The sequence below is a fragment of the Thalassophryne amazonica genome, chromosome 15, assembly GCF_902500255.1.
Source record: "Thalassophryne amazonica chromosome 15, fThaAma1.1, whole genome shotgun sequence".
In the NCBI taxonomy this organism is placed as follows: domain Eukaryota; kingdom Metazoa; phylum Chordata; class Actinopteri; order Batrachoidiformes; family Batrachoididae; genus Thalassophryne; species Thalassophryne amazonica.
Genome location: NC_047117.1, coordinates 9,899,134 through 9,923,918, shown reverse-complemented (window position 1 = coordinate 9,923,918; position 24,785 = coordinate 9,899,134). Strand labels below are relative to the sequence as shown.

Here is a 24,785-nt window from a genome sequence, read left to right as displayed (position 1 = left end):
CATCAGTAGAAAGTGACACAATTGCAGTTTGTCAAGTTTAGGGTCCCGTCACACTTAATATAGAATCAAGCCGACCCAGGCGGAATGTCAAAAAAAGCCATACATCTTGCCACATCTGGGAGGGAATAAGATTGCGGCAGACAGCCGTCCGTCTACTCAGACTGCGCTGCATCCCACCCCGAATGATCCGTGTACACGCCGTGCGCATTAAGCCCCTGAACATGGTACAGATCTTGGTGGAACACATTTGGATCACTCAGACAGCTGTCAGAATGCAGTGAGAATATGACTTTGCCGTATGAGTGAAGTCCAATTGTGGGTGGAGGAAATATAATCCAGAAGCACACGAGGTGCGCTGGTGGTGCATTCAGGCACAGTTGTGACATTCGGCCAGGATCCAGAATGGCAGATCATTTTGAACTGCCCCTTGAACGCGGTCAGTACGCTTCAAATGCCGTTTTCATGCCGTATGAATCTTTAGATTGCAGTCAAACTGCACTTTGACTGCCTTTTGTTTCCACGGCACATGTGCAAAACATTTGGGGCGGCCACAGGAATCTGCCTGACTGTTTAGACTGCTCTCAGAATGCTGTCCGACGTGTACGAATGCACCCCGACACTTCCAGAATGTGGGCTGAACTTTCATTGGGACGGCATTTGGCCTCATTCGGCCTCTAGTGTGACGGGCCTGTTATATAGCCTACATCACATAATGTCTCAAATGTTGAGTGGACACTCACCTCCACCAAGCTATGCTATTGCTTCAAGGAGTGAGCTATCAATGTGTCCGCCATCCGATGGCGAAAGTTGACCTACGTCCATATAGTCAGTCAGTGGACCATTGCCAAATGTCCAATGAGCCACGGCAACCTGCATTGAAGGCGGGAAATTTGGGCCCCTGGATTGAGCCTTGTCTGGCGTTTCACAGAGATTTTTGAGAATCTTCGGCCACTTCACGTCATAGTGTGAACGGGCCCTTAGCCTTTTTTTGGGACTGACTCTCCTATAAAGACTGACAGGATGCCTGGTACCACACAGCCTTAAAGGGGAAATTCTGCATTATTCCAACTTGGAATCTATTTTTTAAAAAAGATGCTTTTATATTCTTGTCACATGGGACAAAAATATTTTAAACACTGCAGTATTGGTTTAGAATGCAAGCAATGTCACAGAATAATCCTATGGGAGCAGCACATCAGCTTATACCTCACTTTTTTGTGTGCACCTTCTTTGAAGGCAGCGTTATCGGAGGTGTGAGTCTACGTCACAGGTAGTCGAGTGGCCGTCTGCTCATCTTCCTCCTTTGCTTTCATTACTGCCATCAATAATTGATGTGGCTCGGGCATACTGATGACCCATTTCTTTTCCTTCACCTGCTTGCTTGCTTTCTGTGAAAACGACAGGTGCCGGGGAGGTAAAGGCTCGTTAAGGACTGACAGAAAAAGAGAGCGATGGTTCTGTGAGCTGTTATCTGGGTTTGAGACTGCAGTGAAGGTGACTTTCACTGATATCAAACAACTTCTCACTTGACTGAATGAGATTACACACTTTGTTCAGTCTCTGAGGTTTATATTTTGCCTTTTTTGGAGGTTTTTCTTTAATTTCAAGCAGACTCTTGCTTTAAAATTTGTCAGGATGTCTGCAGCCAGCAGTGAGCAGCTGCACCGGTCAACTTTAAATGTCTATTCGGTGAGTTTACGCTTCCTACATGTTTACTGTGTTTGCATTCTACATTTGCATTGTGTTTGTGGCAGCTGCACTATTTCAAAGTGGAAAAACAGCTCTGACATATACTTAAAGTCAGACTTGCTCGAGGTGAGTGTAGACCTGTTTAAATTTGTGCCATATTTGACATCACACCTGTTTTTCTTTGCGTTAGTGGGTTTTTTGTGTGTGTTTCTGCAGAACCTGATGGAGCACTTTAACCCAGGCCTCCAGAAGCTTGTCACTCTGGGAAACGGCTACGTCAAAGCTTTCCAAGGTGAGTCTGCACACAGGCAGCTTATTCCATAAGTATCTGTCAGACACAAACCTCAATAATTACAGCACAAGTGTGCAACCAAACAGGAGTTGGAATTTTGTGTTTGTTGCTGTTCCATGACATTAAAAAAGGCGTTCTTTTATGTAAGGCTAAAAAAAAACAATCATTTCAAAATGAAAACAAACCTCTACAACACAACATTCACAGTAAATTAAAACAAACAAACTATATATATATGGGGGATCAACAAAAAAAGAAATCAAAAAATAAGTTCATTCTGACTGGTGATATTCTACTATGTATAACTATATAAACTGCATGCATGCGTACTGTAAATAAAGAGTCAATGAAGAGCACCTTTCTAGTTTGGTTGATTATTAGTGGTGGTAGGAGGGGTAATAGCTATAGTATAATTGGTATTTTTTATGACTTAATGAAGTAATTAACTTTTTTGTGTAAATAAAGTTATTAGCACAGATGGTTTGCCCACCCAGACTAAAATATGTGCAAGAATGCAAGTAAATAATCACCTACTGAGGGGGAATTTTATTTATTTATTTATTTATTTATTTACAAAATTTTTAAAATCATTTCAGTGCAATGACAATTTTTAAGTTTTTAATTGCACCTTCAGGGTGGACAAGCATTGTTTAATTGAAATTTAGGCAGCACAACATGTTCCTAAAGCAGGAATTTAGACTGGAAAAGGTTGGAATTGTTGGAATTTCTGGAGATGAACTGTCCCACAAGACAGACATGTTTATTCTGATGCTGATCCCATTATGAAAAAGAGGTCAAGATTTTGCACGAATGTGATTTGCCATCCCAGTATTTTATGAGCTTGCTTTACTTTAAACCTTCCATTAATCTGTATTTCTCCATTTTTAAATGTGTTAAACTGGGAATTGAATAGGATCTATAATGACTACATTATCCACCTGATTACAGCAACATGAACAGCAACATGTTGCAGTGTGGTAAAACTACACCTGCTGGAATGGAGCTATTTCTGCACCACAATCACGCATCTGCACAGCTTGTTTTTGTAATGAGCCAAGAGAGACCCATTTGACCCAATTAGAAGGAGTTTCACACTGAAATATTTGCTAACAGGTGCATAATTTCGAGTTAGTGTTCATTTTTTATACATTTATTGTGTGTACTTACAGCCTTAGCACTCTGCAGCGAGGCATACTTTAGCGCCGTGGCTAAGATGGGTGACCAGGCACTTCACACACTTTCATCTCGCTCTCTTGGTGAGTGTTTATATGTATGATTGATTACTCAGTCCTTCCATCATTCGATTCATTACTGATCTGTCACTTTCATTTCAGACCATAGTTGTTGAGTGGCATCCAAGTGCTATTACATTAATGTCAAGCCCAGTTGTACCAAGGCTTTCTGGATTGTAAAATATGTCCTCAGTTTGTGCAGTGGTGCTTTTGGTACATGAGGGCATATTTTCTACAAGCTTCACTTTCTCTCTGACACTAGAGACGCGTGCTGCATTGTTTACGGTAATTAGCATAATGCTAGAGCACCTCCATTGACCATGTGTGGGTCCATGTGCTGGTGATAGCAGAGTATGAGACGTGGGTCTGCTTGATTGGCTAACTAAGAGTGTCAGGAATCCACTGCGTGACTGCTGGCCGTATTGAGTGACAGTCCCTAAATTATAAATGAAGACAGTCTTTCAGCTGTGTTCAGTCCATTAGCTCAAGTGGCATCCACGACAATAGACAAGATCAGACAAACTCCAATGTAAAAGGACTTGCCAACTTTCCACCATCTTGGTGGCCTAGTTTAGTTTCAGCAAGGAAAATCCAGGTAATCTAAACTGTGCTAAGTTGTGTCGAAGAGAAATACCAAAATTCAGACATATCCCTCACAAATAACACAATTACCATTAAGGGGAAAAAAGAAACATCTTCAATAGTGATCATGAAAGTAATTTTGACTTCAAATTACAACATTATTTTGACTATAAACATATGAGAAACAATATGATTAGCCCACACTGTTTTACAATTCTGTCCTCATAAAACTAATAAAATCTAGGAACATCTCTTGGAATTCTAATAAGACTCAGATGATGGAGAGCAATAAAAACAGCTAGTTGTGCATGTTTACTGGTACTTTGAGCTTCCTTTATCATGCTTCTAAAACAAAGACACAAGGCTGAATTAAGATACAGCATTTGCTTCATCTTTTACATGATGTGACCTGCACAATCTGCAACAGAAATGTGTTAACGATGACCTTGGGATGCAGGCAAATCAAAGCAAGAATACGTCCAACATAAATAAGCTTTAACAAACATTTAGAAACTTTTTGTGTGCACATTTAAAACCACAGATTACACAGGTAGCCTTACCTTAGCCAAGCCATCCTCCTCTGTTGTGATTGCGGCAGTCCCACAAAGTACATTCAGATCATCATTGTCATCATCATTCTTCTTCTTCTTCTATGCCGGTTGTCATCCAGTTTAATGATGCATTATTGCCATCTTCTCTTCCAGAGTATGGAAAAGACAATCCCTCATTCAGATCAGAGTACTGGACCAGTTCACAGTTGTCACACATGTAGATTGTGCCACCTTGTGGCCGTAGATGATAATGCAGTATTTCTGACTTTTAAATATAAGTTTCTGTCCAGCCAAGCAAGTAAAAATAAATAAATAAAATAAAAACTTATAGTTCAGAAAATAAGGCACTCATAAATTCATTAACTTTCTGTACCCGCTTACTCCAATTAAGGGGTGGGGGGGCTATGCCAACAGTCATTGGGGGAGAGGTGGGGACACCCTGGACAGGACAACAGTCAATTGCAGGGCCTGATAAACATGAACCAAATAATTCTGTGTACAGAATTTCAAAAGTGAGGGTTTTCTCGGTCAGTAAGTTGATCTGTCATCCCCTGAAGTCATTTTGTGTTTAACAGGAGATGTACTGATCCAGATCTCAGAAACGCAGAGGAGACTCACTGCGGAGATGGAGGGACTGGTCAGTATTTTTGTGGTATTTCAGTCAGTATTTTTTTCAATCAGGTCTTCAATCCTCCAAGAATGTGATTTGTAAGATTTTGTGGAATTGTAAGAATAAATGCAAATTCAGACAAACATGTTATTTTAGAACTTTGGAAATTTCCATCACATTCTTGATGGTCTTCACATAAATGTAGAAATCAAACTACTCTCATCTTTGATGTACTAGTCTTCTCTTCCTTGTTCCTTGTCTTCTTGTGGGCTACCATCTTTAATAGAGTCTACTCTTGACCCAGTAGCTAGTTTTTCAGGTGCCTTCAGGGTTACGTCTTCACGTTTCCAAACTGAATGGACCAAACTCATCATTTATGGTGTTTGTGAACATTTTACATTTCCAATTCCTATCCAGGAACAACAACAACAAAAAACCCAAAACAAACAAAAATGCTTGAATGATCAGGGATCAGTACAAACACCATATTTGAATTTGGTTGGAATATGAATGTTTGGAAATGGTGCCTAAAATATTTGCGCAATACGAGGTCTGTCAATAAAGTAACGGTCCTTTTTATTTTTTTCAAAAACTATATGGATTTCATTCATATGTTTTTACGTCAGACATGCTTGAACCCTCGTGCGCATGCGTGAGTTTTTCCACGCCTGTCGGTGACGTCATTCGCCTGTGAGCACTCCTTGTGGGAGGAGTCGTCCAGCCCCTCGTCGGAATTCCTTTGTCTGAGAAGTTGCTGAGAGACTGGCGCGTTGTTTGATCAAAATTTTTTCTAAACCTGTGAGACACATCGAAGTGGACACGGTTCGAAAAATTAAGCTGGTTTTCAGTGAAAATTTTAACGGCTGATGAGAGATTTTGAGGTGATTCTGTCACTTTAAGGACTTCCCACGGTGCGAGACGTCGCTCAGCGCTCTCAGCCGCCGTCGTCAGCCTGTTCAAGCTGAAAACCTCCACATTTCAGGCTCTACTGATCCAGGACGTCGTGAGAGAACAGGGAAGTTTCAGAAGAAGTCGGTTTCAGCATTTTATCCGGATATTCCACTGTTAAAGGAGATTTTTTTAATGAAAGACGTGCGGACGGGTCCGCGCGTCGGGACGCAGCCGCCGCGACGCTCCGCCACAGGAAAAACACCTCTGTTGAAAGCCTTAAGGACAAGTTGAAACATGTCCTGCCTGTTAAACAATTTCTCATATACTCACTCCACTGAAAGCCATCAAAAGCCGCCTGGATTTTACAAATGGTTATCAACACGGAGGTGTTTTTCCTGTGCCACCGCACCGTGTCGGCTGCGTCCTGACGCGCGGACCCGTCCGCACGTCTTTCATTAAAAAAAATCTCCTTTAACAGTGGAATATCCGGATAAAATGCTGAAACCGACTTCTTCTGAAACTTCTCTGTTCTCTCACGACGTCCTGGATCAATAGAGCCTGAAATGTGGAGGTTTTCAGCTTGAACAGGCTGACGACGGTGGCTGAGAGCGCTGAGCGACGTCTTGCACCGTGGGAAGTCCTTAAAGCGACAGAATCACCTCAAAATCTCTCATCAGCCGTTAAAATTTTCACTGAAAACCAGCTTAATTTTTCGAACCGTGTCCACTTCGATGAGTCTCACAGGTTTAGAAAAAATTTTGATCAAACAACGCGCCAGTCTCTCAGCAACTTCTCAGACAAAGGAATTCCGACGAGGGGCTGGACGACTCCTCCCACAAGGAGTGCTCACAGGCGAATGACGTCACCGACAGGCGTGGAAAAACTCACGCATGCGCACGAGGGTTCAAGCATGTCTGACGTAAAAACATATGAATGAAATCCATATAGTTTTTGAAAAAAATAAAAAGGACCGTTACTTTATTGACAGCCCTCGTATTTGTCTCGAGTGAAATCTTTTCATTCACAATGAGTTTTCATGATAATGAAACATTGTTTATTTCCTTTTAGTTTCGCTGGTTCCAGATAGAGGTGCTGCAGGCCATGGAGAAGAATGTCAAGTTAGATGAGGAATATATTGCTGTAAGTACAGTACGATTATAGAGGAGATAAAGCTTGTGTTTCTTTATTTTTGTTGTTTTTCCACATTATGGGATTATTATGAGTGATTGTAAGATGAGCTTTTCAGCAGAGACTAATGTATTCATGTGGCAATTTTAAAAAAGAACCATTGGTTCATCTATACATGTTGAAGATGTTCCAGCTGTATTTGTTATGACGTCCTGAAGTAGGAGCATATTGAAAAGGTTGGACCATGACGTTGTTGCCTGATGAGAGTCCAACAGCTCATACAAGTTTGGATACATGGTTATGTTATGTAACACCAAACCATACATGTAGTGCAGTGTATCAAAGTGTAAGATGCAGCCCCCTGGTGGATTGTGAAGGAACACCAAGGATTCACTCGACACAAACACGCCTCTCTAACCTCCAGGCCACCACCTCCCCACAAAGTTAGATGGAATATGGATGTGGACAGCCTGGACGTATGGAACATATGCACATTTTCAGCCCCACATTCTATCCTACTTAGTGCAAGAATTAGGGTAGGTGTACTAAACACTGGCCTCAGCCTATTCCTTTACCATTTTCTTTTTTTTTTTTATCAGAAAGGATCATAATAAGCACTCTGAAGTTGAAATCTCAGCTGAATCTAATTTGTTTGTGCTCATGTTGTGTTTAATTTAATACAGAACTCATACCTAACCTTTATCCCATGATTCCCATATACGAGGGCTGTCCATAAAGTATAGGTCCTTTTTATTTTTTTCAAAAACTATATGGATTTCATTCATATGTTTTTACGTCAGACATGCCTGAACCCTCGTGCGCATGCGTGAGTTTTTCCACGCCTGTCGGTGACGTCATTCACCTGTGAGCACTGCTTGTGGGAGGAGTCGTCCAGCCCCTCGTCGGAATTCCTTTGTCTGAGACGTTGCTGAGAGACTGGCGCTTTGTTTGATCAAAATTTTTTCTAAACCTGTGAGACTCATCGAAGTGGACATGGTTCGAAAAATTAAGCTGGTTTTCGGTAAAAATTTTAACAGCTGATGAGAGATTTTGAGGTGATACTGTCGCTTTAAGGACTTCCCACGGTGCGAGACGTCACGCAACGCTCTCAGGCGCCGTCGTCAGCCTGTTTCAAGCTTAAAACCTCCACATTTCAGGCTCTATTGATCCAGGACGTCGTGAGAGAACAGAGAAGTTTCAGAAGAAGTCGGTTTCAGCATTTTATCCGGATATTCCACTGTTAAAGGAGATTTTTTTAATGAAAGACGTGCGGGCGGATTGCAGCGTCGGCTCGCAGCCGCCGCGACGCTCTGCCACAGGAAAAACACCTCCATTGGAAGCCTTAAGGACAATTTGGAACATGTCCAGCTGTTAAACAATTTCTCATATACTCACTCCACTGAAAGCCATCAAAAGCCGCCTGGATTTTACAAATGGTTATCAACACGGAGGTGTTTTTCCTGTGCCGCCGCACCGCGCCGGCTGCGTCCCGACGCGCGGACCCGTCTGCACGTCTTTCATTAAAAAAAATCTCCAAACATGATGCCTGGCTTTCACGCCAAAGAGTTCAATTTTTGTCTAATCAGACCAGAGAATTTTGTTTCTCATGGTCTGAGAGTCCTTCAGGTGCCTTTTGACAAACTCCAGGCAGGTTGCCATGTGCCTTTTACTAAGGAGTGGCTTCTGTCTGGCCACTCTACCATACAGGCCTGATTGGTCGATTGCTGCAGAGATGGTTGTCCTTCTGGAAGGTTCTCCTCTCTCCACAGATGAATGCTGGAGCTCTGACATAGTGACCATCAGTTCTTGGTCACTTCCCTGAGTAAGGCCCTTCTCCCCAATTACTCAGGTTAGATGGGTGACCTGTTCAAGGAAGAGTCCTGGTGGATCCAAACTTCTTCTATTTATGGATGATGGAGGCCACTGTGCTCATAGGGACCTTCAAAGCAGCAGAAATGCTTGCAGCAGAAAGCAGCAGTACCTTTCCCCAGATTGGTGCCTCAAGACAATCCTGTCTCAGAGGTCTGCAGACAATTTCTTTTGACTTCATGCTTGGTTTGTGCTCTGACATGCACTGTCAACTGTGGGACCTTATATGTAGACAGGTGTGTATCTTTAAAATCATGTCCAATCAACTGGATTTACCCCAGGTGGACTCCAGTTAAGCTGTAGAAACATCTCAAGGATGATTGGTGGAAACAGGATGCACCTGAGCTCAATTTTGAGCTTCATGGAAGGCTGTGAATACTTATGTACATGTGATTGCTTAGTTTGTTTGTTTGGTTTTTAAATAAATTTGCAAAAATCTAAAAAAACAAAAACAAAACGTCACATTGTCACAATATTCCACCATACATACCCTTTACTTCACCTCAGAAAAGAAATCTAATCACATTGAGCCTTTAAAACACTTTTAAAAATCATGCTGTTGCATTACTGTTTTTTTGCTTTCCCCAATAGCCAAAAAAAGCAAAAGGCACCTGTAGTGGTACTTTCACATTGGTGGAATGAGGTTCAACTACCTACAGTGCCCTTGCTAAAACCCAAAATATATGTAAACACAATAGTTATCAGTCAATGCACACATTTCACAACAAACTTAACTGTCCCTAACTCATATTATCAATAACTACTGTATTCACATCCATATGTTTGTGCTTCATGGACAGTAACTGTGTTTATTCCTTCTTATATCTCTATGTGTGTGTATACAGTGGGGTAAAAAAGTATTTAGTCAGTCCCTGACTGTGCAAATTCTCCTACTTAGAAAGATGAGAGAGGTCTGTAATTTTCAACATAGGTACACTTCAACTATGAGAAACAAAATGAGAAAAAAAAATCTAGAAAATCACATTGTAGGATTTTTAAATAATTTATTTGTAAATTATGGTGGAAAATAAGTATTTGGTCAATAACAAAAGTTCAACTCATTACTTTGTAACATAATCTTTGTTGGCAATGACAGACGTCAAATGTTTCCTGTAAGTCTTCTCCAGGTTTGCACACACTGTAGCTGGTATTTTGGCCCATTCCTCCATGCAGATCAACTTTAGAACAGTGATGTTTTGGGGCTGTCGCTGGGCAACATAGACTTTCAACTCCCTCAACAAATTTTCTATGGGGTTGAGGTGTGGAGACTGGCTTGGCCACTCCAGGACCTTGAAATGCTTTTTACGGAGCCACTCCTTCGTTGCCCGAGCGGTGTGTTTGGGATCATTGTCATGCTGGAAGACCCAGCCAGGGTGCATCTTCAGTGCTCTCATTGAAGGACAGAGGTTTGGTTTAAAATCTTACGATACATGGCCACATTCATTCTGCCCTTAACACAGAGCAGTCATCCTGTCCCCTTTGCAGAAAAACAGCCCCAAAGCATGATGTTTCCACCCCCATGCTTCACAGTAGGTATGGTGTTCTTGGGATGCAACTCAGCATTCTTCTTCCTCAAAACATGACGATTTGAGTATTTACCAAAATGTTGTATTTTGGTTTCATCTGACCACATAATATTCTCCCAATCCTCTTCCGGATCATCTGTATGCTCTCTGGCAAACTTCAGACGGGCCTGGACATGTACTGGCTTAAGCAGGGGGACACGCCTGGCACTGCAGGATTTGAGTCCCTCTCTGCGTAGTGTGTAGCCTTTGTCACTTTGCTCCCAGCTCTCTGCAGGTCATTCATCAGGTTCCTCCATGTAGTTCCGGGATTTTTGTCCACCGTTCTCATGATCATTTTGACCCCACGGGATGACATCTTGCGTGGAGCCCCAGATTGAGGGAGATTATCAATGGTCTTGTATGTCTTCCATTTTCTTACAGTTGCTCCCACAGTTGATTTATTTACACCAACCTGCTTGATTATTGTAGATTCACTCTTCCCAGCCTGGTGCACATCTACAATTTTCTTCTTGGTGTCCTTCGACAGCTCTTTAGTCTTGGCCGTGGTTGAGTTTGGAGTCTGACTGTTTGAAGCTGTGGACAGGTGTTTTTTATACAGATAATGAGTTCCAACAGATGCGATTAATACAGGTAACAGGTGGAGGACAGAAGAGCTTCTTAAAGAAGAAGTTACAGGTCTGTGAGAGCCAGAAATCTTGCTTGTTTTTAGTTGACCAAATACTTATTTTCCACCATAATTTACAAATAAATTCATTAAAAATCCTATAATGTGATTTCCTGGATTTTTTTTCTCATTTTGTCTCTCATAGTTGAAGTGTACCTATGATGAAAATTACAGACCTGTCTCATCTTTCTAAGTAGGCCCCAGAGACTGACTAAATACTTTTTTACCCCACTGTATCTGTCTGACCATGTTGGATGAATATCAGTCTTTTTCTTAAAATAACTGAATTTGCATGTCTCTTTCTATCTCAGTAACAACCCTGTCTTAACAAGGTACACTTTGTCTATTACAACTATGTAAGAGTCACATCCCACCTTCAAACACAGCCTCATACGACCAGCCATGAAAAATCTACTTGCTCCCAATTCTCTATAGGAATACAGACTTCCTACGGGCACTGCACTAGTTGATAATTTGTGCATAAACATTGCAAATACATTTCCTCTAAACTCTAAAGTTCTCATAATTCTGAAAATCCTGAAATGGCTGTTTTCTTTGTGCAGGGTAGTCGCAGAGTGTATGAGCTTGAAGTGAGGAATCAAGCCGAGGCTTTAGATAAACAACTCCGACGAGGAGCCTACAGAGACTCTCTGGTAGTAACAGAAACACACTTTGACATACATTCTGTAGACATAATACCAGTCCAGTTTAATATGAGCAGTGCAGTTTACGCCACACTTGTCGAGTTTCCCTGAAACATTGTTACATTGTTACACAGTCTGTGCAATGTTGATGTTAACAAACCTGAAACAGCAACTGTGTTTGGTTGTAACTTACACTCAAAAATGCTCCCTTTGCACTACAAGAGTGGACTGTACTCAGTCATAGTAAGATCCTTGGACAGGCTTGACATAGACTGGATTCTAACCTTACCCAGTTTGCCTAAACCCCAACCCAACCATGTGTAAGAGTGTAGGATTTACCTGTAACCAATCCAGCTGCACAAACTGTGTCCTGTTGTGTGTGTTTGTGTGCATGTGTGTGCGCTTTAGGAGAATAGTGAGTACATGGTGTACCTGCGCCAGAGCCAGCAGGAGCTTCTGAAGGAGGAGGAAAGGAGGTATCGCTTTCTGGCAGAGAAGCACTGTGGCCTCACCCAATCGCTGCTCTTCCTCATAAACAAGGTGCATACGTGTTCAACACAGAGAGCAAAGAAAGACAAAATGATGCCTCAAAGAGCAGAAATAACCTTAATAAATCTAAATGTTGAGTAAAACCTTCCTTAAATTGAAACTTGTGCAGCCAATTCTTGTTTTTTAAAGTTACTATGCTGTAGAATCATTCCACCCTGACAAAAGAACCGGTTCAAAGACATCATTAAAAGCCCCAAATTACCATGACATTCATGCCCATTATGCTGTGTATATAAACTTCTGACTACAACTGTAATTACCTGCAACAACAAGCCAGTGTGTTGGGATTTGTGTGAGCCCATCATATCTAAATGGGAGCTGCAGTGCCATGTTGATACAGTAGCCTAAACAGGACATACTACAATAAGCTCTAAGATAACAAACATACTGTTGCGATTTAATAACGCACTCACTTTCCTCGCATTTCTTTTCAGACTGGAGCATCTCTGCAGCAAAAAGCTGACGGATGGAAGGAGAAAGTGAATGAGACCAAAGGGCCCAGACCTCGAACTCCCACCCATATGGACCAAGAGGCACAGGTACCTGTTGTAATGTGACCCCAAAGTGGACCCAATGCTGTTCACAAGGGGTAAAGTAACACTCAGTGTGCTTAGACAAGCTGTTTCACAGAAGCTCTGCTGGCTCCTTGTCTGTTGTCAGGTCAGGGTCAATGGAGAAGCTAGTTATTTTAAGGGGGGAGGGTCAAGCAAAATGCTACCCAGAGACTTTTTGGTGACTTGCGACTTCACACAAATGACTTAGAGCAGGGGTAGGCAACCTGTTCCAGAAAGAGCCATGAGGGTGCAGGTTTTCTTTGCAGCCACTGACTCCACCAGGTGATTTCACTGATTAACTGATTCCATCTGCTCAAAGTGATATTAATCAGTAAAATCACCTGGTGGAGTCAGTGGCTGCAAAGAAAACCTGCACCCTCATGGCTCTTTCTGGAACAGGTTGCCTACCCCTGACTTAGAGCTAAGGCTAGTAAAAAAATAAAATAAACAAAACAAACTATAACTCCACCACAGACACAATCCAACCATTAGTAGCCATGATCTGTTTCCTGGGGACTAATTCTAGATCGAGACACTCCCAGCATGTGTAGCGTTGATTAATCAGTTGATGCCGAGTTCACCCAGAGTGTACACCAAACTTGGCAGCACCTGTGACTACAACCCCTGGCAAAAATTATGGAATCACCGGCCTCGGAGGATGTTCATTCAGTTGTTTAATTTTGTAGAAAAAAAGCAGATCACAGACATGACACAAAACTAAAGTCATTTCAAATGGCAACTTTCTGGCTTTAAGAAACACTATAAGAAATCAGGAAAACAAATTGTGGCAGTCAGTAACGGTTACTTTTTTAGACCAAGCAGAGGGAAAAAAATATGGAATCACTCAATTCTGAGGAAAAAATGATGGAATCATGAAAAACAAAAGAACGTTCCAACACATCACTAGTATTTTGTTGCACCACCTCTGGCTTTTATAACAGCTTGCAGTCTCTGAGGCATGGACTTAATGAGTGACAAACAGTACTCTTCATCAATCTGGCTCCAACTTTCTCTGATTGCTGTTGCCAGATCAGCTTTGCAGGTTGGAGCCTTGTCATGGACCATTTTCTTCAACTTCCACCAAAGATTTTCAATTGAATTAAGATCCGAACTATTTGCAGGCCATGACATTGACCCTATGTGTCTTTTTGCAAGGAATGTTTTCACAGTTTTTGCTCTATGGCAAGATGCATTATCATGTAGAAAAATGATTTCATCATCCCCAAACATCCTTTCAATTGATGGGATAAGAAAAGTGTCCAAAATATCAACGTAAACTTGTGCATTTATTGATGATGTAATGACAGCCATCTCCCCAGTGCCTTTACCTGACATGCAGCCCCTTATCATCAATGACTGTGGAAATTTACATGTTCTCTTCAGGCAGTCATCTTTATAAATCTCATTGGAACGGCACCAAACAAAAGTTCCAGCATCATCACCTTGCCCAATGCAGATCCGAGATTCATCACTGAATATGACTTTCATCCAGTCATCCACAGTCCACGATTGCTTTTCCTTAGCCCATTGTAACCTTGTTTTTTTTCTGTTTAGGTGTTAATGATAGCTTTCATTTAGCTTTTCTGTATGTAAATCCCATTTCCTTTAGATGGTTTCTTACAGTTCGGTCACAGACGTTGACTCCAGTTTCCTCCCATTCGTTCCTCATTTGTTTTGTTGTGCATTTTCGATTTTTTAGACATATTGCTTTAAGTTTTCGGTCTTGACGCTTTGATGTCTTCCTTGGTCTACCAGTATGTTTGCCTTTAACAACCTTCCCATGTTGTTTGTATTTTGTCCAGAGTTTAGACACAGCTGACTGTGAACAACCAACATCTTTTGCAACATTGCGTGATGATTTACCCTCTTTTAAGAGTTTGATAATCCTCTCCTTTATTTCAATTGACATCTCTCATGTTGGAGCCATGATTCATGTCAGTCCACTTGGTGCAACAGCTCTTCAAGGTGTGATCACTCCTTTTTAGATGCAAACTAACAAGCAGATCTGATTTGATGCAGGTGTTAGTTTTGGGGATGGAAATTTACAGGGTGATTCCATAATTTATTCCTCAGAATTGAGTGAGTCCATATTTTTTCCCTCTGCTTGGTCTAAAAAAGTACCGTTACTGACTGCCACAATTATTTTTCATGATTTCTTATAGTGTTTCTTAAAGCCAGAAAGTTGCCATTTGAAATGACTTTAGTTTTGTGTCATGTCTGTTATCTGCTTTTTTTTTTCTACAAAATTAAACAACTGAATGAACATCCTCCGATGCTGGTGATTCCATAATTATTGCCAGGGGTTGTAGATGCACTGAGCCTACCTCAGGTTCTCCTATTCCGAGCATGGGCCCAAGTCAGGTGAAGTCTGCCAAAAAAGTTTCCCAACTTTTGTTAAGTGTTGCTTGCATGAGAGGACTTGGTGCCAAATGCAGCCAGGTGAAAGCTAAAAACTTTCTAGCAATGCTGCAGGGTTCTAGCTAGCGCAAAGTTGCGTTACGGCCCGTTATGCTATAATTTTGGACCGTTACGCTTATTTTGGACTGTTACGATTTTAGTACAGCGTCTGTAATGAACCGTTTCTGCAGCGCAACTACTGAACTATAGTTCAGTGAGCGCGACTCCAGTTTGAAGCATGAATCTAAGCAATGCCTCTACTACTGGTGGTTGGCTCTCACTGCGGTATTGTATCACTTCCTGTTCCGGAGCCACAGCGGTTGTTTTTCTGTATCTGTTAGGCTGTTTAATCTGCGCAGTTAGATTGATCTAGTTATCTAGATTACGATTTGTTTCCCAGTGTAATCTTTACGTGCCTTAACTAAAGCACTCCTTCTGCTGAATCACCTCTAAATTATTTACACATTATTCACTTTGCGTGTTTTTAGGAATCCGCTAGCTTAGCGTAGCTACTAGCTCTTAGCCGATTTAGCATGGCGGCTTCTCCTGTCTCTCCCGCACTTTTCTGCTCTGGGTGTGAAATGTTTAGTATTTCCTCGGCCTCCTTTAGCAGTAACGGTACTTGTAATAAGTGTAGCTTATTCGTAGCTTTGGAGGCCAGGCTGGGCGAATTGGAGACTCGGCTCCGCACCGTGGAAAATTCTACAGTTAGCCAGGCCCCTGTAGTCGGTGCGGACCAAGGTAGCTTAGCCGCCGTTAGTTCCCCCCTGGCAGATCCCGAGCAGCCGGGAAAGCAGGCTGACTGGGTGACTGTGAGGAGGAAGCGTAGCCCTAAACAGAAGCCCTGTGTACACCGCCAACCCGTTCACATCTTTAACCGTTTTTCCCCACTCGACGACACACCCGCCGAGGATCAAACTCTGGTTATTGGCGACTCTGTTTGAGAAATGTGAAGTTAGCGACACCAGCAACCATAGTCAATTGTCTTCCGGGGGCCAGAGCAAGCGACATTGAAGGAAATTTGAAACTGCTGCTAAGGCTAAGCGTAAATTTGGTAAGATTGTAATTCACGTCGGCAGTAATGACACCCGGTTACGCCAATCGGAGGTCACTAAAATTAACATTAAATCGGTGTGTAACTTTGCAAAAACAATGTCGGACTCTGTAGTTTTCTCTGGGCCCCTCCCCAATCGGACCGGGAGTGACATGTTTAGCCGCATGTTCTCCTTGAATTGCTGGCTGTCTGAGTGGTGTCCAAAAAATGAGGTGGGCTTCATAGATAATTGGCAAAGCTTCTGGGGGAAAACCTGGTCTTGTTAGGAGAGACGGCATCCATCCCACTTTGGATGGAGCAGCTCTCATTTCTAGAAATCTGGCCAATTTTCTTAAATCCTCCAAACCGTGACTATCCAGGGTTGGGCCCAGGAAGCAGAGTTGTAGTCTTACACACCTCTCTGCAGCTTCTCTCCCCCTGCCATCCCCTCATTACCCCATCCCCGTAGAGACGGTGCCTGCTCCCAGACTACCAATAACCAGCAAAAATCTATTTAAGCATAAAAATTCAAAAAGAAAAAATAATATAGCACCTTCAACTGCACCACAGACTAAAACAGTTAAATGTGGTCTATTAAACATTAGGTCTCTCTCTTCTAAGTCCCTGTTGGTAAATGATATAATAATTGATCAACATATTGATTTATTCTGCCTAACAGAAACCTGGTTACAGCAGGATGAATATGTTAGTTTAAATGAGTCAACACCCCCGAGTCACACTAACTGTCAGAATGCTCGTAGCACGGGCCGGGGCGGAGGATTAGCAGCAATCTTCCATTCCAGCTTATTAATTAATCAAAAACCCAGACAGAGCTTTAATTCATTTGAAAGCTTGTCTCTTAGTCTTGTCCATCCAAATTGGAAGTCCCAAAAACCAGTTTTATTTGTTATTATCTATCGTCCACCTGGTCGTTACTGTGAGTTTCTCTGTGAATTTTCAGACCTTTTGTCTGACTTAGTGCTTAGCTCAGATAAGATAATTATAGTGGGTGATTTTAACATCCACACAGATGCTGAGAATGACAGCCTCAACACTGCATTTAATCTATTATTAGACTCTATTGGCTTTGCTCAAAAAGTAAATGAGTCCACCCACCACTTTAATCATATCTTAGATCTTGTTCTGACTTATGGTATGGAAATAGAAGACTTAACAGTATTCCCTGAAAACTCCCTTCTGTCTGATCATTTCTTAATAACATTTACATTTACTCTGATGGACTACCCAGCAGTAGGGAATAAGTTTCATTACACTAGAAGTCTTTCAGAAAGCGCTGTAACTAGGTTTAAGGATATGATTCCTTCTTTATGTTCTCTAATGCCATATAACAACACAGTGCAGAGTAGCTACCTAAACTCTGTAAGGGAGATAGAGTATCTCGTCAATAGTTTTACATCCTCATTGAAGACAACTTTGGATGCTGTAGCTCCTCTGAAAAAGAGAGCTTTAAATCAGAAGTGTCTGACTCCGTGGTATAACTCACAAACTCGTAGCTTAAAGCAGATAACCCGTAAGTTGGAGAGGAAATGGCGTCTCACTAATTTAGAAGATCTTCACTTAGCCTGGAAAAAGAGTCTGTTGCTCTATAAAAAAAGCCCTCCGTAAAGCTAGGACATCTTTCTACTCATCACTAATTGAAGAAAATAAGAACAACCCCAGGTTTCTTTTCAGCACTGTAGCCAGGCTGACAAAGAGTCAGAGCTCTATTGAGCTGAGTATTCCATTAACTTTAACTAGTAATGACTTCATGACTTTCTTTGCTAACAAAATTTTAACTATTAGAGAAAAAATTACTCATAACCATCCCAAAGACGTATCGTTATCTTTGGCTGCTTTCAGTGATGCCGGTATTTGGTTAGACTCTTTCTCTCCGATTGTTCTGTCTGAGTTATTTTCATTAGTTACTTCATCCAAACCATCAACATGTTTATTAGACCCCATTCCTACCAGGCTGCTCAAGGAAGCCCTACCATTATTTAATGCTTCGATCTTAAATATGATCAATCTATCTTTGTTAGTTGGCTATGTACCACAGGCTTTTAAGGTGGCAGTAATTAAACCATTACTTAAAAAGCCATCACTTGACCCAGCTATCTTAGCTAATTATAGGCCAATCTCCAACCTTCCTTTTCTCTCAAAAATTCTTGAAAGGGTAGTTGTAAAACAGCTAACTGATCATCTGCAGAGGAATGGTCTATTTGAAGAGTTTCAGTCAGGTTTTAGAATTCATCATAGTACAGAAACAGCATTAGTGAAGGTTACAAATGATCTTCTTATGGCCTCGGACAGTGGACTCATCTCTGTGCTTGTTCTGTTAGACCTCAGTGCTGCTTTTGATACTGTTGACCATAAAATTTTATTACAGAGATTAGAGCATGCCATAGGTATTAAAGGCACTGCGCTGCGGTGGTTTGAATCATATTTGTCTAATAGATTACAATTTGTTCATGTAAATGGGGAATCTTCTTCACAGACTAAAGTTAATTATGGAGTTCCACAAGGTTCTGTGCTAGGACCAATTTTATTCACTTTATATATGCTTCCCTTAGGCAGTATTATTAGACGGTATTGCTTAAATTTTCATTGTTACGCAGATGATACCCAGCTTTATCTATCCATGAAGCCAGAGGACACACACCAATTAGCTAAACTGCAGGATTGTCTTACAGACATAAAGACATGGATGACCTCTAATTTCCTGCTTTTAAACTCAGATAAAACTGAAGTTATTGTACTTGGCCCCACAAATCTTAGAAACATGGTGTCTAACCAGATCCTTACTCTGGATGGCATTACCCTGACCTCTAGTAATACTGTGAGAAATCTTGGAGTCATTTTTGATCAGGATATGTCATTCAAAGCGCATATTAAACAAATATGTAGGGCTGCTTTTTTGCATTTACGCAATATCTCTAAAATCAGAAAGGTCTTGTCTCAGAGTGATGCTGAAAAACTAATTCATGCATTTATTTCCTCTAGGCTGGACTATTGTAATTCATTATTATCAGGTTGTCCTAAAAGTTCCCTAAAAAGCCTTCAGTTAATTCAAAATGCTGCAGCTAGAGTACTGACGGGGACTAGAAGGAGAGAGCATATCTCACCCATATTGGCCTCTCTTCATTGGCTTCCTGTTAATTCTAGAATAGAATTTAAAATTCTTCTTCTTACTTATAAGGTTTTGAATAATCAGGTCCCATCTTATCTTAGGGACCTCGTAGTACCATATCACCCCAATAGAGCGCTTCGCTCTCAGACTGCAGGCTTACTTGTAGTTCCTAGGGTTTGTAAGAGTAGAATGGGAGGCAGAGCCTTCAGCTTTCAGGCTCCTCTCCTGTGGAACCAGCTCCCAATTCAGATCAGGGAGACAGACACCCTCTCTACTTTTAAGATTAGGCTTAAAACTTTCCTTTTTGCTAAAGCTTATAGTTAGGGCTGGATCAGGTGACCCTGAACCATCCCTTAGTTATGCTGCTATAGACGTAGACTGCTGGGGGGTTCCCATGATGCACTGTTTCTTTCTCTTTTTGCTCTGTATGCACCACTCTGCATTTAATCATTAGTGATCGATCTCTGCTGCCCTCCACAGCATGTCTTTTTCCTGGTTCTCTCCCTCAGCCCCAACCAGTCCCAGCAGAAGACTGCCCCTCCCTGAGCCTGGTTCTGCTGGAGGTTTCTTCCTGTTAAAAGGGAGTTTTTCCTTCCCACTGTAGCCAAGTGCTTGCTCACAGGGGGTCGTTTTGACCGTTGGGGTTTTACATAATTATTGTATGGCCTTGCCTTACAATATAAAGCGCCTTGGGGCAACTGTTTGTTGTGATTTGGCGCTATATAAAAAAATTGATTGATTGATTGAATGCTTCGATTCAATGGCTCGTGGCTCTTTGATTCACTGCTCTTCAGAAGCAGTAAGTCCGCTTCTTAACCCCTCTGAAAGCCATTAAAATATCATGAGTCACTTTTGTGTGGATTAAAGTCACTAACTGGGACTCTTGTCTTGTTGCAGTCGAGAAACGAGAATCATCCTCCGTTTTGTCACAGCTTCAAACGCTGCGCGGCTCTCTGCTGAGACATAGTCCGCTCAGAATTAATAACTTCAAAACGAATCGCCGCTTTAAATAAAATGACACCTCTTACAAACGTTGCAATACAGACAATAAACTACAATCGACTAAAACATTTTTCCTCCCAAAATGAGACGCATTGTATGAGCTGCAAGAGCTCAGCTCATAGGTATGGAAAGACATTCATGCCAATAATAATGTCTGAAAGGAAATGCTTTTGAGAAAAACTAACAGTTTTTATTTCTGTTTATGTCCAGAGATCAAGGATCCACCATGTAGAGTTTATTATGCCCAGAATTTAAGGATCCAGTAACCAATTTCATATTTATTTACTTTAAGACTCAATAAAATGTTGTTCAATTTCAATTTAATCAGCTTATAAAGCGCCAGATTCCAACAAAAGCCATCTCAAGGTGGCTCACACAGAACAGTTCAACATAAAAAAAAAATGTAAATAAATAAATAAAAAATAAAAAAATTCAAATACCTAATTAAAAACAGAATTAAAAGAATAAAACATAACAAAATAAAAACTACTCATAAGAAAGAGAATAAAAATAGGTTTTAAGTATTGACTTAAAAATGTCCACGGACTCCGACTGCCTCACTGAGGGCCATGTACTGGCAAACCCAGAATGAGATTGCCCACTCAACAAACTTCCCCAGGCTTCTGGATATGATGAAGGGACTTGGGCTGACGTACCTGGCTTTTCCCCTTTGGGTACCCCTAGAATGGCCAATTTTTAGTTTGAATTTTCAAAAGCTTCCCCCCTTTGCTTCGCTCCCTTGACATTACCACTATGCTAACATTTTATTTTATCCTAGCTAGAACCCTGATATTTATGTTATTTCTTCCCCAGTTCTTTCTGTAATACTGCCCCTTACAAAGTACAAACACGAACTATTCTGCACTTTTAAATTGAATCAGTCACAGCAAAAGTAATCAGGCCTGGGCCCTGCAAGAACTTCTCTTACAGATGAGATCCACTCTTACAGAACCAAGAACAATGAATACAAGCAGTTTTATACAGGATTACATATGTGGACCTGATTTTGCAAAATCTGTCTTATTGACCCCTTGTGGGCATTTGAGGGAGGATCATCCCCCTGCCTGAGGCCGGCGCAGTAACGGGAGACATATGGTTTATAATTCTAACCTCTCTTTATCCTAATTGGTACAAACTGGATAAATCTGGTTCTACATGCACATACCAAGAGAGAACAAAGGAAAGTGAGAATAAGAATGAAAACTAAGAGTATAATCCTCAATAAAATAACTACCTTAATGCTAAAACAAGTACAGAAAACAAATAAAGAAGCCCATAATTGAACACAGAAATATATCTAACACTTAAAAATGTGACTTTTTTCCAAACTAAATGTCAGCTAGTTGGTTTTGCAGGTGTTTCGTGACACATTTTTGATGTTTGCTCAGCTGCGAGGGTCAGTGAGCTCCCTGCTGCAGACAGTCGCCAGAGACGAAGACATGTCCTGGGCCAAGAGGGAGCAGCAGGCACTGGGCAGAGTGCCCTCTAGAGGTGGGAGGTCTGCAGCCTGTTTAAGTCAGATTGAACTTACACAGGCCTTAACATCATTAGGATTCAGCATTTCAGTCCTTTTTTTAAAGCACAGACCATTACATAACCCAGTCATATTGTCACATGCACCGGCGTGTGTCTCTCTTTATGTGTGTGTGTGTGTGTGTGTGTGTGTGTGTGTGTGTATATATACAGCACCATCTCCTCTCCCCAGCCGCTCACGCTCCAGCTCAGTGGGGGAATCTCTGGGCCTGGGAGGAGGAAGAACAATGAGGGCCCTGGTGTCTCACCCCACTTCCTCCAACCCCAAACTTCTGCCATTTAACAGAGGCGAAACAGTCACTGTGTTGGTTCAGGAGCCACGAAATGGCTGGCTGTACGGACACACTGATAGCAGCGTGCGGTGGGTAGCCGGGTCACAAGGTTTGAATGACGCAGCAGCCACATGGTTTCACCTGACGTCCATCCATTTTCTTACACATATCCTGTAACATTCACTAAAATACCACAATTCGGTGGTGGTGGTGGTGGGGGGGGGGGGGGGGGGGGTGTTGTAAGAGCAGCATGATGCATTGGTCAAGAAGAAAGGTAGACCTTGCACAAGTTTAAAAGCCAAAGAAGAGTTTTTTTGCAAACACTATAGCTCATTAGAAATTCATGGTAGGCACTTGATATTTACATCCACTGTACCCATCCAGTGGGGTTTGGTCTTGTTGGTATGGAGAAGTAGTAGGTCCTATATGGACCCTGAGGCTTGTGGGTGCCGGAGCTTATGTCTACATTCTGTAGCAGGAAGTGAATGAAAGTCCACGAGAACTTCCCCCTGGACGGGACACCAGTACAACACAGATTACTTCCCCATCTGAGGCTGGTACCCATATACGGCTGGGTGGACGAGATTCAGATTCAGATTAAACATCTTGTCCGAGGACAGGTAGCTTGAGTGAGATTCTAACCCAGGTCTACATATTGGCAGGCCAGGTCCTTATCCACTGAGAGACCTGGATGTCAGCGCATCCTCAAAGGTTTGTAGTTCTTTAAACTAGTCCCTAAAGCAGTGGTCTCCAAACTATTCCAGAAAGGGCCGAGAGGGTGCAGGTTTTCTTTGCAGCCACTGACTCCAGCAGGCGATTTCACTGATGAATTCATCGAACCTGCCCCAGGTGATGTTAATCAGTGAAATCACCTGCTGAAGTCAGTGGCTGCAAAGAAAACCTGCACCCACTCGGCTCTTTCTGGAATAGTTTGGAGACCACTGCCCTAAAGTGTTAAACATCCTTATCTTAAACCATCTGGGTGGATTTTCATTCTGAAAGCAGGCGACAGTGGCTGATTTTACTGTTCTGTCCTCTTGGATCTTCACTGATTGACATGTTGCTGCCTCACTCATTTGGGTTGTTTGCAACTTTATCTCCACCCATCTGTTGCCTCCTTCAGTCAGGGCTGGTTCCCTGCTGCTTATGTGGCTCCCATTGAGGATTTCTCCAACACCATCGGATTAAGGTACGGTCAGGTTTTAAATGTCTGCAATAACGCCAGTGAATCATATGAAGACTTTACATTCCGGGATGCTTTAACGTCCTCAGTGGTGGTTCTCTACGAAGCCACAGTTTGAACAATCTGCTGGACCCCGCTGACTCCTACAGTGAACCGTCTGAGACCAAAAGCTATGGAGATGTCCCTCCTCCAGCCACGCCTCATCGTAGGGCTTCTGTAGATGTCCGGCTAGCCTCTCCACTTCCTGAGAAGAAGGCGGAGCCAGCATTGGAAACTACACCTGGTCAAACAAAGAACTACAATGATGTTTCACAGCCGCCACCTCCCCCACCGCCGCCGCCTCTTCCCCAGAGTCAACATCTTAGACGGGGCTCTACGGAGTTACGACCCACCGCTTCCCTTCCTGACAGGAAGGGCGACTCATCATCTGATATCCGGGTACGAGGATCTGAATTCTCAAAAGAAGTCCTTTTCTCTAAATGAAATCATCACTATTCTATTTTTTGTATTTTTGTTTATTCATGTTGATGATCATTTCATAGGCTTTATCCCCCCATGGGCCGCCTGAAAACCCACTGTTTCCAAGGTAACTTTCAGTGTGTGCATGTTCATAGACAGAAAGCTGAAAATTAGGCTTTTTTTTAAAAAGGTAATTCCACCTCAGTTTGATTTGGGGAAAATACCCAGTAAGAAAGTCATTAACGTAGAACGTTGGATATTTAGCACAAACGCTTGGACAGTTTGACCAGGGAAATGACCGTGTGATCCATGTTGAAATGTTTTGTTCAAAGTACATTTATCACTGAAAACAGAAATTCGACACAAATCTTTTTTTTTTTTTTTCCTGAGGAAGTCATATTGATTTGCCCGGGTTGCTGGTATCAGGTTCTGTATGTGTGTGATGTTGTTTTTTTTTTTTTTTGTGATGGCTGAAGGTACTCGAGCATGCAGGGTATTGTGTAACATTTTCCGTCATCCTCTTGTTTCAGAGGCACAAACCCGTTTGCCACTGTGAAGCTTCGGTCCACGACGACTAATGACAGATCGGCTCCTCAAATCCACTGATGCATCAGCGCACACGCACTGTGCGTTTTCCATCACAGGCTGGCAGATCAGGTGAAGCAGGTGGGATATTCAACATCAGGTGATTGTAATCACTTCTGTTAGAAAGTGATGGATTTGACGTGCAGGGGCAGAAAAAGATGATGAGCTACCTGCCCCAGAGTAAAACTACCCTGTAGAAAACATAAGTAGATGTGTTATCACCTGCATTATTGATTTGATGTCTTTGTTGTTATTATAAATAGTAATCTGATGGTAGCATTTATTGTACGAGTATTTGTTGTTATTCCACGTTGTTGCATCGCAGAGCCTTTTTAAAACTATGGAGATAAAGACAGTTTGGAATTCACATGTCAAAACAATAAATCTGCGATAAATCTCTACTGTGGTATTTT

General features: G+C 41.9%; 1 protein-coding gene across 2 annotated transcripts; it reads left to right on the top strand.

Moving 5' to 3' along the window:
- Positions 1-1,550: 1,550 nt before the first annotated feature.
- On the top strand, positions 1,551-24,761 carry baiap2l2b (BAR/IMD domain containing adaptor protein 2 like 2b). 2 transcript variants are annotated; one of them, XM_034189153.1, is made up of 14 exons: positions 1,551-1,689; positions 1,906-1,981; positions 3,151-3,237; positions 4,922-4,983; positions 6,916-6,987; positions 11,598-11,687; positions 12,087-12,218; positions 12,662-12,760; positions 21,729-21,831; positions 22,027-22,234; positions 23,269-23,334; positions 23,418-23,766; positions 23,871-23,914; positions 24,318-24,761. In XM_034189153.1, exons 1-14 carry the CDS (start codon positions 1,636-1,638, stop codon positions 24,391-24,393), a joined length of 1,518 nt encoding a protein of 505 aa, XP_034045044.1. In that variant the 5' UTR covers positions 1,551-1,635; the 3' UTR covers positions 24,394-24,761. The 2 variants fall into 2 exon arrangements, with proteins under 2 accessions (XP_034045044.1, XP_034045043.1); XM_034189152.1 differs by having other exon boundaries at positions 12,662-12,766.
- Positions 24,762-24,785: the final 24 nt, after the last annotated feature.

Excerpts from the sequence above, each read along its gene's own strand:
- baiap2l2b (XM_034189152.1), top strand. The coding sequence starts at position 1,636 with ATGTCTGCAGCCAGCAGTGAGCAGCTGCACCGGTCAACTTTAAATGTC. Across the intron at positions 1,982-3,150 it reads CTACGTCAAAGCTTTCCAAG|CCTTAGCACTCTGCAGCGAG; the intron begins GTGAGTCTGCAC and ends GTGTACTTACAG. Across the intron at positions 11,688-12,086 it reads GAGCCTACAGAGACTCTCTG|GAGAATAGTGAGTACATGGT; the intron begins GTAGTAACAGAA and ends TGTGCGCTTTAG.